Source organism: Phoca vitulina, unplaced genomic scaffold (assembly GCF_004348235.1).
Source record: "Phoca vitulina isolate PV1807 unplaced genomic scaffold, GSC_HSeal_1.0 scaffold20, whole genome shotgun sequence".
Lineage (NCBI taxonomy): Eukaryota > Metazoa > Chordata > Mammalia > Carnivora > Phocidae > Phoca > Phoca vitulina.
This window is the reverse complement of record NW_022589723.1, coordinates 17,889,548-17,902,871: the sequence shown is the minus strand read 5'-3', so window position 1 is coordinate 17,902,871 and position 13,324 is coordinate 17,889,548. Positions and strand designations below refer to the sequence as shown.

The window sequence follows — 13,324 nt, the reverse complement described above, 5'->3', positions numbered from 1 at the left end:
CTGTGCTTGTGGTGTCCCTCCTGTTTGTGGTTAGTCCTGCCAGGGGTTGGTTGTCTCCATACCTCCCACCCTTTTTGATGTGGCCTCTCTCTAGATTAACTGTGGTAGGTCTGTTCTTGTCTTCAGGTCATTTTCAGAGTTCGTTGTATAGATGTAGCTGTTATCTCGTTGTGTCTGTGGATCGAGGTGAGCTCAGGATCCTCCAATCCACCATCTTCTCTGACTCCCTTTAATGTTTGCTTTATATATCTGGTTGCTCCTCTACTGGGTACATAGATATTGACAATTGTTATGTCCTCTTGTTTGATTAATCTCTTATTAGGTAAAGCCCTTCCTTGTCTCTTTGTCTGATACAAGTATTGCCACCCCAGACTTTCTTGTTTTCATTTACAGGGAGTATCTTTCTCCATCCCTTCACTTTGTTTTTGTTTGTTTGTTTATTTATTTATTTATTTAGTTGAAGATTTTACTTGACAGAGAGAGACACAGTGAGAGAGGGAACACAAGCAGGGGAAGTGGGAGAGGGAGAAGCAGGCTTCCCGCGGAGCAGGGAGCCCGATGTGGGGCTTGATCCCAGGACCCAGAGATCATGACCTGAGCCGAAGGCAGACGCTTAATGACTGAGCCACCCAGGCGCCCCTAGATTTTATTTTTAAGTAATCTCTACACCCAACATGGGGCTCAAACCTACAACCTTGAGATCAAGAGTCACACACTATACCGACTGAGCCAGGCGCCTCATTCTGTGTCTTTAGGTCTGAGGTGAGACCCTTGTTAGGCAGCCTATAGATGGGGCTTATTTTTCATCCATTCAGTCATGCTGTCTTTTGATTGGATCATATAGCGCATTTCCATTTGAAGTGTCAATAGGAATGTACTTATTGCAATTTTTTTAAATTGCTTTCTGATTGTTTTGTAGTTCCTCTCTATTCCTTTCTTCTTCTCTTGCTCTCTGACTTTATTCAGTGTTAGGCTTGGACTCCTTTATTTTTTGTGTATCCTAAGTTTTTGGTTTGTGGTTACCACGAGGTTCATATATACCATCCTATGTGTATATAGCAGTCTTTTTTTTTTTTTTTAAAGATTTTATTTGATAGAGACACAACAAGAGAGGGAACACAAGCAGGGGGAGTGGGAGAGGGAGAAGCAGGCTTCCCGCGGAGATGGGAGCCCGATGTGGGGCTCGATCCCAGGACCCTGGGATCATGACCTGAGCCGAAGGCAGACGCTTAACGACTGAGCCACCCAGGCGCCCCTGTATATAGCAGTCTATATTAAGTTGTGATGGTTAAGTTTGAATACATTCTAAAAGCACATTTTACACCCCCCTCCAAGTTTTATGTATATCCATGTCCTATTTTACATTTTTACATTCCTTGAGTAATTTTTGTAGATATAATTTATATCTAAATATAATTTATACTACTTGCGTGTTTTAACCTTTATTCTAGCTTAGTGATTGATCTACTACCTTTCCTGTGTGTTTGCTTTTTTACCTGTGAAAATTTTTCCTTTCATAATTTTCTTCTAGTTTATGGCCTTTTTTCACTTAAGTCTCTAACCTTGCTTGTAAGGCCGGTTTAGTGGGGATGAACTCCTTTCACCTTTGTTTGGGGAAACTCTAATGAATTTGCCTGTCATCCTCATGCAGAGGCCATGCTAAACTTCTCTGTCACGTTGCAGTGTTTAGTATATGCAGTGCCGAAGCGAGCACCTCATCTCCCTTTCACTTCTGAATGATAACCTTGCTGGGTGGAGTATTCTTCACTGCAGGTTTTTTCCTTTCAGCATTTTGAGGCTATCAGGACAATCCCTTCTGGCCTGTAAAGTTTCTGCAGAAATGTGGGTTATCTTTTCTTTCTGGTTGCTTTTAAGATTTTTTTCTTTGCTTTTGTTGTTCTGCAGTTTATTTACCCTTGTTTTATTTCCCAAATTTGAAGATTCATGACTTTTATTAATAGTTTCCAGTCATTATCACTTTTAATATGGTCTTGCTCCTATAATACACTCTTTTCTTTTAGAACTTCTAGGCATACACTGAATCTTCTTATTCAATTTTTCATCACTACTGCGTTCAGGATAATTTCCTTAGTTTCATTTTTATAGTTTATTCATTGTCTCGCCAATTCTATGTACTATTTAATTTTTTTTTTTTTTTAAAGATTTTATTTATTTATTTGAGAGAGAGAGAGTACATGAGAGGTGGGAGGGTCAGAGGGAGAAGCAGACTCCCTGCTGAGCAGGGAGCCCGATGCGGGACTCGATCCCAGGACTCCAGGATCATGACCTGAGCCGAAGGCAGTCGCTTAACCAACTGAGCCACCCAGGCGCCCTGTACTATTTAATTTCTACACCAGCTTTTTTATACTGAATTTTTAAGTATTTTTCACTTCTGGAAGTTCTCTTTAGTTTTTTGTTAGCTTCCTTAAGTATCTATCACTTTATTTTTTTATTTTTTTAAAGATTTCATTCATTTATTTGACAGAGAGCACAAGCAGGGGGAGCTGCAGGCTGAGGAAGGGAGAGAAGCAGGCTCCCCGCTGAGCAGGGAGCCCGATGTGGGGCTCAATCCCAGGATCCCGGGATCATGACCTGAGCTGAAGGCAGCCACTTAACTGACTGAGCCATCCAGGCGCCCTTGTCTATCACTTTTTTTTTTTTTTAAGATTATTTATTTATTTATTTGATAGAGAGAGACACAGCGAAAGAGGGAACACAAGCAGGGGGACTGGGAGAGGGGGAAGCAGGCTTCCCGCGGAGCAGGGAGCCCAATGCGGGATTCGATCCCAGGATCCTGGGATCATGACCTGAGCCGAAGGCAGACGCCCAACGACTGAGCCATCCAGGCGCCCCTGTTGATCAGTTTAAACATGTTTTTGGAGTCTTTATTTGGTAAATCTATGATCTAAAGTCCTCGGGAGGGGTTGTTAATCATGCCATTTATTGCCTTCTGACTTTTACTCATGGGGGGTTGTTTCCATGTGTGTTCTGTAATTCTGAACTGTGAGCTGAGCATCACTGCGGTTTTATGTGTGTGTATCCCATACAGCCTGAATTAGGCACACCTCTCCAGAAACAGAATGTAATTCTCTTTCCTTTTGCCAAGTGCCACCCAAATAATTCTCAAAATAACCCCCAGAATAAATTCACAGGCTTCTGAGGCCATGTAGGTAGTGTAATTTTGAATCTCCAGTAAGTCTGTGGTAACAAATTCCAGGAATGACTTAGTCTCTGCACCAAGAGCATGAGCTAAGACAAGTACTAGTTTATTCTTTACTGAGGGTGAGTCTCTTTAAGAATCCTGGCTGTGTGTGTGGCTCCCAATTCAATGCCTCGCCTTGCAGAAACCTAAGACTTTACCTCTTGTGCATGTGGAACCTTTGAAATCCGGGCACCCTAGCTCCAGGGACCAGGAACTGTCTTTATGCCCAGGCAGTCAGGTATCAACCATGTATCTGGCTATTCTTTTATTTCCTATTTTTGGCCCCTGGGGATTACTCTCACTATAAAATCTTTTAGTATCAGCCATGCATTTCAAAGTGTGTTTACCAAGTTTATCCAACTTTCCTTAGTTTTGTAACTAAGGCTTTCACGCAAATTGTCTGCCATTAACTGTTGAAATTTAAGTCTAGAAAGATGCTTTACCTTCTATTATGTCAAAAAAAATTTTTTACATAGGGCGCCTGGGTGGCTCAGTTGGTTAAGCGACTGCCTTCGGCTCAGGTCATGATCCTGGAGTCCCGGGATCGAGTCCCGCATCGGGCTCCCTGCTCGGCAGGGAGTCTGCTTCTCTCTCTGACCCTCCCCCCTCTCATGTGCTGTCTCTCTCATTCTCTCTCTCTCAAATAAATAAATAAAATCTTTAAAAAAAAAAAAAAAAAAAAAAAAATTTTTTTACATAAAGTTATCCAAACTGAACATAATACTCCAGCTGTGATTAGTTTGATCCATTCAGAACAAGAATACTTCATCTTCTGGATACTACATATCCACCAAATGTCTTTTTCTCTAATTACATCATACTATCATGGGCACCATTTTATAAATAAGGAAGCTGAAGCATGTCAGCTTAGGGTCACAGGGCAAGGACCAGGACTAGAGCTTGGATCTTTTAAGTGTCAGCTTTGAGATATTTTTGTAACATGTAACGTGAGAGGTAGGGAAAACGAAGGTCTAAGGGAACATTTAGTAAGTACTGCCTGTGTGCTAGTTCTGTAATACCAGATACCGGATAACTGCTGTGTCTTATTACCCCATTTTCACAGATGGGGAAATTAAAGCTCAGAAGGTTTAAATAATTTTCTTAAGGTCATTGTGCAGTATTAGAGCTGAATTCAGTCAGAAATGATTATAAAAATCCATCTCCTGGGACGCCTGGGTGGCTCAGTCGGTTAAGCATCTGCCTTCAGCTCAGATCATGATCCCAGAATCCTGGGATCAAGCCCCGCACTGGGTTCTCTGCTCAGGGGCGAGCCTGCTTCTCCCTCTCCCTGCTGCTACCCAGCTTGTCCTGACAAATAAATAAATAAAAAAAATTAAAAAAAATAAAAAAAATAAAACCTTTCCTCTATACCAGGGGTCAGCAAACTTACTCTGTAAAAGGCCAGATAGTAAATATTTTAGGCTTCATGGGCCATATGGTCTCTGTTGCAACTATTCAGCTTTACTGTTGTATTGTGAAAGCAGCCCCTGAGAAACAAAATGAATGAGCATGGCTGTGTCCCCATAAAACTTTATTTACTGAAATTTGAGTTTTATATAATTTTCACATGTCACAAAATATTTTTATTTTTTCAACCATACAAAATATGAAATGCATTCTTAACTCCCAGGCCACGCAAAAACAGGCTGCATTTGGCCCAAGGGCAACGGGTTTGTTACCCCTGCTCTACACCATCCATCTGCTGAGAAGTGGGGTTCTCCAGCATCTGTTTCACACATTCCTTTACTGGGTTAGGAAAGACATGGGAAAAAGAGAATGGAACAGGTTCTTCTTTGGATGCTACATGACTAAGGGGGTTGTTGCTGCCCAAGCTCCTCAGATTGTGTTGTAGCAATATGCAGTTGTTTAAACGTCTTGTCCCAACGTTGTCTTTTTTTCATGTCTCTCCTTAGCCTATCTTCAAAATTAAACCGTAAGCTCATTTAGGAAAGAGCACTTTTCTTATTTTACAATTTCCTTTAATCTTTAATAGTCTATGTGTAGCAGGTGCTCAGTATTCAATGATATTCGATGCTGCCAAATACTATCCTATTTCATTCACGGGCTCTTTACATAGTCAATGGGCCCAATATATAAGCAGTTCAATGAATGAAAAATAATATAGCAGTTAGGCCATATGTAGGATTTAACAATATTACTACTTCTTTTTAACTTAGCGTAAGGGACAATTATGAAAAATATTCTTGGCCCTACCTTTTTTGTTCCAATAGAATTATTTGCATGTGAATACTAAGTCCGACATTCCTTCTTCCCCTAGAACCACTTCGGTGACCTGGATGGTGGCCACTACACTGCTTTCTGCAAGAACTCAGTGACCCAGGCCTGGTATAGCTTTGATGACACACGAGTCAGTGAGATTCCAGATACTTCAGTTCAAACTGCTACAGCCTATCTCCTGTTCTATAGCTGCCAGCCCTTTTCTATACCTATAAAAAAATGCAAGAGCTAGGAAAAATGCTATTTCCTGAAAATTGCAAAACAAGCAATCAGAAACTGGTACTTAAGTTTTGCTTTGTCATTAAACTCTTGCAACTTATTTGCATCACTGACATTTTTAAGTCTTTCTGGTATATTGTGTACCCTTTTATATGATAAGGCTCTACCAAAGAAGATAGGTCTGGGCCTACCAAAAAAGGCAGCATGAAAATAATGAAATGCTAATCGATGGGGACCTTCAAAGCACTGCAAATTATGTATCAATTTCAGGCTCAAAATTCAATGTTTATTAAGGTGAATTCTTTATCATAGAGTATCTCAATTACATATATCCACCAAATTATTTTCCAAAGATACTTTATGGAGCTGAACCAAAGTAAGTTTTGTTCAAGTGGCTCTGTAACCTTAAGAATATGATTTAAAATATTTAATTGATCAGACAATTTAGCCAAGAACTAATAAGTCTCTTAGACCAACTGCAGAACATGAAAGGTTGCCAACCTCACAATTCAAAACCCATCCTTTCATCCTCTCCCTGACAGTCCATTCAGAAGCACCTTTTACAATCTTATTTTTATATGGAGAGTTTTTATTTATTTCATCTATAGCACCTGAGTCCATGAGGTAATAATAAATTCTAAGCTCCTCTATCTCTTTGAATACATCATTTTGTAAAGGTGTGGTTCTTAATGCAGTTCACTTTGCAGTCATGTCTGATTCCTATCCCTTTCTATTTTAATTCTGACTCCCAACTCTGAGAATCCTATGCAGTTTTGGATCAAGTTGAAGGCAGAGTAAAGTCGGGTCCTAATGCAACAGGGTAAATGAACTAAATATTAAGTCAATATAGTAGGATCGAGTATGTGTGTGTGTGTGTATAAAATGGTTTGCTAATATAAAATTAAAGACAGAACACTTACAGGGTTTTAAATTATTTTTCTCATTAAGATTTTAATGTAGGTGTAAATGAAAATTCTCATTTTAAAAAATTAAAGAAAAGTTTCCATTTATTTTTTTTTTTTTTAGAATAAAGATTTAGTGCACAAATACAGCCCAAAGCCAACAAAAAAATAGCTTTGCCCTGTCATTTCCCTAAGAAAGCACTGCAGTTACTCAGAATAGGCCAAAAGAAAAACAATCCTCTGAGTTCTAGGCTTCACAAAAGGACCACATATTATACTATGTACATTGATTTGATGTGCAAGTGTGCAATAAATATATACACATACATTCCTATCTGCTTTACATCATTCTAGAGTATTCATAGATCAAGCTGGGATTTAGAAATGTGAAAAGGCCATACAGTGAAAAGGAAAATAAAGGATATAATGGTTTTTAGAATAGAATGCTATAGAATAATAATGCTTAGCTAGTTAATTACTTTAACTTTGGAGCAAACTATAAAGGTTTGGAAATAAATGGTACCTGTAAGGAGTGCTTACTGTGATACTTGTTAAATATTAGTCAATTTTTCGATAATAGCACTGACCTAAACTATATGGTAATTGATAGTACCACAGCTCCCACTGTCCTAGAACTCCTCTGAAGGGCCAGCTAGAGCTAGCCAGTATCTTTGTAAGTATGTCAAGAGTTGTGTTGCTCAGCCTCTTAAAAGATAACTAGCTTATAACCTACTTCTCCTTATGTGGCTACGTCAGTTGCTCGTGGTCCCAATGAAGTATAAAAGAGGATATAAGCTGCCGAAGACTTCACAGAAGAAACAGAGATATCAGAAACTTCATGATCATCGAATTTAAACCACCGCTGTCTTGCTGCATTTTTACAATAGGCAGTGTAGTGGCCACCATCCAGCCCACCGTAGTGGTTCTGTGCCAAACGAGATTGAAAATCAGTTCAAACTGAAATTATCAACATATTCAACATACTTTAAATAATTCAAAGCTCTGTTATTTTCCTATATAGTAAGGAACCACTTGAAACTTTTTCTTTCTAAGCAAAATATGAAAATATTTAGTTCAAGATACTTACTGAAACAGAAAACAAATTATATTTCTTCAAATTGTTCTTTGGACCAATAACATACTGTGCCAAGTCAAGATTTTCTAACGGGAAGTCCACAGAGGTCTGTAATTTTTGTTTCCACCTACCATCGTAGGAAAAACTGCAGAGCAAAACATGACAGCAATTATACCAACAGACCAAAAATATCAGAAGGACTCTAATTCATTCCTTAACATTCTAGATTTTTAGCCAGGACCATAAACCATTTCAAACAAACACACTCAGAATTTCAGTAGTGGAAGGACCTGTAAAGACGTTTGGCTTCATTTCCACCTTACAAACGAGAAAACTGAGGCACACAGATATGAAATGACTTGCCCTAAGGCAAACAGCTAAGGGGCGTAGAGACAGAGTCCTACCTTGGTCCCTTGATCCCTAAGCCAGCTAGAACTGTTAGATGAGTCTACAAAGGTAACAAGCTATGAAGTCCCATGTTGCCAATGCTAGTCACCACACAAGTACAGAAAAAGACTGAGGAGAGCTGCTCTATACGTTTAAGACTGTACTGCTGGGGACACTGGAGCTGGAAACTGCGAGCACACAGACTACACAGGTACCCCCTGCTTTTCAAAAGTTGGCGTGACACCTCTTCGTTTTAGGGAAGACTTGTATTAGTACCTGTTTTTGCTAACCAAAAGAAATCTGAAGAGGATTTCTGCTTTTAAGAAAAAAGGTGAAAAGTGCCAACAGCATTCGGCAGCATGTTTTGCAGTAAGCTGGAGGAGGCGGCAGGCACCCTGGCGAGCAGCGAGAGCGATCCCACCAGGTACCACCAAGCTCCTGCCCGGAATACTCAGCGTCAAGCCACCACAGCTCTGAATTGTCTGTCGGCATCTGTGTTAGCAAGATGTGTCCTAAGGTATCAGAAAAGCCCAAAGAGAAGGTTATTTTTGGGGTCTGGAAATGTTCAAAGATTTTCCATATAAATTAATGGTAACCGCTTCTTTGCTTTTTACCATTTTGGCTTACGAAAGATTTCACAGGAATACTCTTTTTGCATAGCAGGGGAAAACTGCAGTGGCATTCCACTGTCCTGACATACTCTGCTCCTTTAAACACCAAAATATTGGTATGTTATAATATTATATATAGTAATATTACATATTATTATAATATATTATTTCAGAGTTAATTTTCAAAAACTGAATTCTGAACCATTTATATTAAATATGTAATCATTTATAGAATGTTTATTATACCTCTACAATCCTCAAGAAAAAAAACTGTAAACAAGCTTCTGTTAGAAAATTTACATGAGGAATCTGAACACATCAATGTTGAAATTATAGTAACTGCCAAAGAATCTCCAATAATACAAAATGAAACAAATTAAATATTCTTTGAAACAAAAATTACAGCTCTCAATAAAAAGATTCAGCTTAAAAAGTTTTTCAGAATAATGACTCATAGTTATCACTCCATGGATAGATTATATATAGAGACAAAAAAAAATCGGAAGACCTGGGACATGTTTACAACTATCTGCTATTATTCCTTCTATTACAGGGTCAGGTCCAGGGAAAAATCTGGACAAAAATGCACCCAACAATGGCATCCTTAACATCTTTAAGACTACATTTAAAAAACCTCCTATGTTTCAGGAGCGCCTGGGTGGCACGGTTGGTTAAATGCCCGACTCTTCATTTCAGCTCAGGTCGTGATCTCAGATCATGCGGTCTAGCCCTGCGTCGGGCTCTGTGCTCAGCACGGAGTCTGTTTGAGACTCTCAAACTTCTCAGACTTTGCCTCCACATGGGCATACTCGCTCTAAAATAAATCTTTAAAACATTCTATATTTCATCTTCAGCACAGGATTCTTTTTTTAGTTTACTGTTTGATAAATTTTATTGGCTAATCATTTCTGTTCTACTGTGTAAATACATTTTCATTTGATGTTTTATAATGATGTAAAATTTCTATATTTGAAATGCAATAATTAAATTTCATTTTTTTTAAAGATGAAATTACATGAAAGAGTCATGTTATCATTTTGCTCTGTCATTGCAAACACTAAGGTAAGGAACTAGAGTCTCTCATTTCTGCCTTATTTCCCTGAGATAATCTTCCTTTGTAATGCATCCTTAGCAGGCAATACAACAAAATGACTTAAAATGAAGGACTTAGAATTCCTTCATCTACTATTGTAGAAAAATTTGTTTCCTTTACCGTTTAAGATGCACTAAAAGCACAGGTGGCAACTTCCAGATTTCTATCTTTTTTAAAGAATCCCGTCGAGTTCTGCAGTGACTGCAGTAAAACCGATTGTTATCTGTGAGCTTCTCTTCTTTGGAAAATAATCTAAGGCAATCCTGGAGGCAAAAACAAGTAGTAGTTACTCATTAATTCATTTCTTCACAGTATCACTGGGCATCTACTCGAGAAGTTATTCTGCTGGTAAAGTTGATGACCTAGGGGCGCGCCCAGAGGGGAGAGCTGACAGTAACAAGAGTGCAGTGTGTGGTGAGCGCTGCCAGGGGCGGAGGGAAGCAGTCCTGCGTGTCTGCGCTCTACCTGCTGCCTCCGGAAGTCTTGCTGGAAGAAAGGACATTCTCAAGGAAGCAAACACAAAGGTATCAACAAGCTAGCTAAATTACACTGTTGTGAGGAAAACAGGCTATTTGATCCTCAGGTAGAGCAAATTCTTATAAAAGTGAACCTAAATTAAAATCACTATACGATTTTCAAACTTCAAAGTGCAAACTTTAAAAAACATTTAATGCTGAAAGAATATTTAATAGGAAAATATCTTTTAAAAAGGAAAACTTTGGGGCACCTGGGTGGCTCAGTTGGTTAAGTGACTGCCTTCGGCTCAGGTCATGATCCTGGAGTCCTGGGATCAAGCCCAGCATCGGGCTCCCTGCTCAGCAGGGAGTCTGCTTCTCCCTCTGACCCTCCCCCCTCTCCTGTGCGCTCTCTCTCTCATTCTCGCTCTCTCAAGTAAATAAATAAATAAAATCTTTAAAAAAAAAAAAAAAGGGGGAAACTTTAAAAAAAATCTTTAATTTTTTCTACTATACACACACATAATTAAAACAAAATGTATGTGGGAATTCTACCTATAAAACGTTCATAGGGGTGAAGAGCAGAAGTTACTGAATAAAGTATATGTTTGTATGCATAAACAGCTTTCATTCAACAAATCATTTTCCTTTGAGCTTACCTGTAATGTACATTTACTTGTAGAAGCTAAGGGTAGAGACAAGTACATGAAGGCCTCAAATGTCCTAGACTTTTTGTGACAGGTGAGGCACTGTACCGTGGATTTGAACTGACCCTGAAAAAGTGCAACAATAATAGATTCATTGAGCTGCTTGTGTTTCTGCCAAGCATGTTCTGCAGCTTTAAAGTCATCAAGGTGATCATTATTTTCTTCTTTATGTCTCTTCCGATTATCAGCCTGGAAATAAGATTAATATTAAAATTTATATTAATATCTCAAAGTCAAAATTTAAATATAAAATTGAAAGAATATATGGCATACACATTGTAGATTTAGAAACACTTCTGCTTCCTTTCATGAAGGAGTTCTAATCTCATTAAGTACTACAAAAAAATTCTAGCCAAAAATCCTCGCCCCCCCAACCCTACTTTATCAGAAGGGTATGACTTATTTTAATTAATTTATTAAAGATTTTACTTATTTGAGAGAGAGAGTGTGAAAGACAGGGAGAGAGAATCAGAGAATCTGCACTGAGCACAGAGCCCAGTGTGGGGCTCGATCCCACAACCACGAAATCATGACCTGAGTCGAAACCAAGAGTCGAATGCTTAACCAAGTGAGCCACCCAGGCGCCTTATAGGACTTATATTATTAAACAGAAATTAATAAAATACATTTTCTTAAGGGATGGGGATTAAGGAGTGCGCTTGTCATGATGAGCACCGGGTGATGTATGGAAGTCACTATATTGTATACCTGAAACTAATATTAACTGGAATTAAAATAAAAATTTAAATAAACATGTATTTTATTTTTTTATGTTGAAAATTTTGCTTTTGAAAAGAGAGGGTATCTGGGAATTAGGGCTACAACTAGACAGAATTTATTTGTTGTCCTAGGCTCATGGATGGATACACATATATAGTCACATACACACAAAATACGTATTTATACACACGTGTGTGTGTGTGTGTGTGTGTATAATATACATATATGTTCAGTGGTAACAACAAAGGTATCTGAGAGATACATGCCTCAGTAACTATTCACATGAGTCCTCTGGTTACATGTGGGAATGCTTATTTTAGGAAAAGAAAAATAAAAATGATATATATAAAATATATAAATAAACAATAATAAAGATGTTCAGGTGGTCTACAGCTAATCTTTTATAAATTTTGTGTTTAAATTTACTTTCACATACATGTGGTCACAAAATTATCTCTAACAACTATTTCAATATTTAAAATTTCTCACAATACAACCTACAATTTTAGTAAGCAATTATAAATTATGTATTTCTTTTAAAATATTAGACCTATCAGATGTTTTATAGTTCCCTGCCTTAATAGAAAGTCACGAGATTTGAAAACTAGCACTGAACAATCACTAACTATAATTTTAAATTGCTATAAAAATTACAGTGTTGAGCAACTCTAAAGAGCCTTTACAACTTAGAAAAATCAAATTTCTTACTTTATTTAGATCTTCATGGAGACCATCCATTAGGAACAGAAGCAGTTCTTGTGAATCTTGCTGGCTATATCCTGCAAATTGGTCATTGATCTTCCCAATGGTGATTTTAAAGTCTTTGGGACTGATATACCTATACTGTCCGGTCCACAGGGCTTTCATAATTATGCCAAATTCTTCAGCCACTTCACCTTTATGCCCCAACAAATTTGACCTTTGCAAATAAAGTTACGAAAAAAAAGCAAGTTTTTGAAAGTCAAGGTACAGTGGGTTCTTGAGGTCAATATTAAATTCTTCACATACTGTAACCCAACACTGAAGTATTTATTCACAGGTTTATTACCAAATCCTCATCTGAATCTTACTTTGATTATACCCTGCCAACTTGCTGCTTTTGGGCTGCAAACTCCTCCTCCTCAACATGCTCCAGCTGATGACTGAGGTTCTGCCTTCTTGCACTGCTCCTCTCCTGTCTGTCCTTTACCAATCAGAGAAGGCTTTTCTCAAATTTCTCTTAAGAATAAAGATATTTTTTCCCCTCTCCTCATTTGACTTCTCTGGAGCTGGGTGGTAAGGAAGTGTGGTTAGATCAACCTTTTAATACTATATTGTAACCAGTATGAAACTTCTTTACCTGTTAATATCATCCTGGTAACAGTTTCGGTTGAAATAATCAGCCAAATGTGGAGCATTACATAGGCACTGCAGTATTGAGTTCATATAACAAGTATTTCCTAAATTACGAAGTCCAGTGAGAGCTGGTCCAGATCCTCCAAAAACAGGATTGAGGTTCCGAATCTGAGAAGCAGAAAGCCTAGTGATCTCAGCTTTAGGGTAGCATGTGGGCCTGAGGAAGAAAAAATGTACACAATGTCTTAAAATGCACAGCATCTAAAATTAAGGTTCATACTACAAATGGTAGCAAACTCCAGCACTGGTACCAGAGGACACAGTAATCTTGTAAATAGTAAGTCATAAGGTACTGGGTTTTACAAGACATTTATTATCTA

The 13,324-nt window shown here is 38.2% G+C and overlaps 2 protein-coding genes and 1 non-coding gene across 7 annotated transcripts in view; 1 reads left to right on the top strand and 2 right to left on the bottom strand.

Moving 5' to 3' along the window:
* USP50 (ubiquitin specific peptidase 50) overlaps nt 1-6,574 on the top strand; it is a 34,931-nt gene extending 28,357 nt beyond the window's left edge. The window contains exon 7 of the mRNA XM_032417171.1: nt 5,481-6,574. Coding sequence (XP_032273062.1) covers nt 5,481-5,672 — 192 coding nt within the window. The 3' untranslated portion in view covers nt 5,673-6,574. The remainder of the gene's footprint in view (nt 1-5,480) is intronic.
* On the bottom strand, nt 1,607-1,712 carry LOC116640895. Its single transcript, XR_004301111.1, has one exon. It is a non-coding gene; the product is annotated as a U6 spliceosomal RNA (small nuclear RNA).
* Nucleotides 6,575-6,584: 10 nt separating the features above from the next.
* The window catches only part of USP8 (ubiquitin specific peptidase 8), a 74,273-nt gene continuing 67,533 nt past the window's right edge, over nt 6,585-13,324 (bottom strand). For 4 of the 5 annotated variants that reach the window (XM_032417166.1, XM_032417168.1, XM_032417170.1 and 1 more), the window contains 6 exons: nt 12,949-13,161; nt 12,318-12,528; nt 10,842-11,078; nt 9,848-9,990; nt 7,649-7,781; nt 6,585-7,486 (listed from right to left, as the gene is read on the bottom strand). In XM_032417166.1, the coding sequence (XP_032273057.1) occupies nt 7,301-7,486; nt 7,649-7,781; nt 9,848-9,990; nt 10,842-11,078; nt 12,318-12,528; nt 12,949-13,161 (1,123 nt within the window). In that variant the 3' untranslated portion in view covers nt 6,585-7,300. The remainder of the gene's footprint in view (nt 7,487-7,648; nt 7,782-9,847; nt 9,991-10,841; nt 11,079-12,317; nt 12,529-12,948; nt 13,162-13,324) is intronic. The other variant, XM_032417169.1, reaches the window with a different exon arrangement.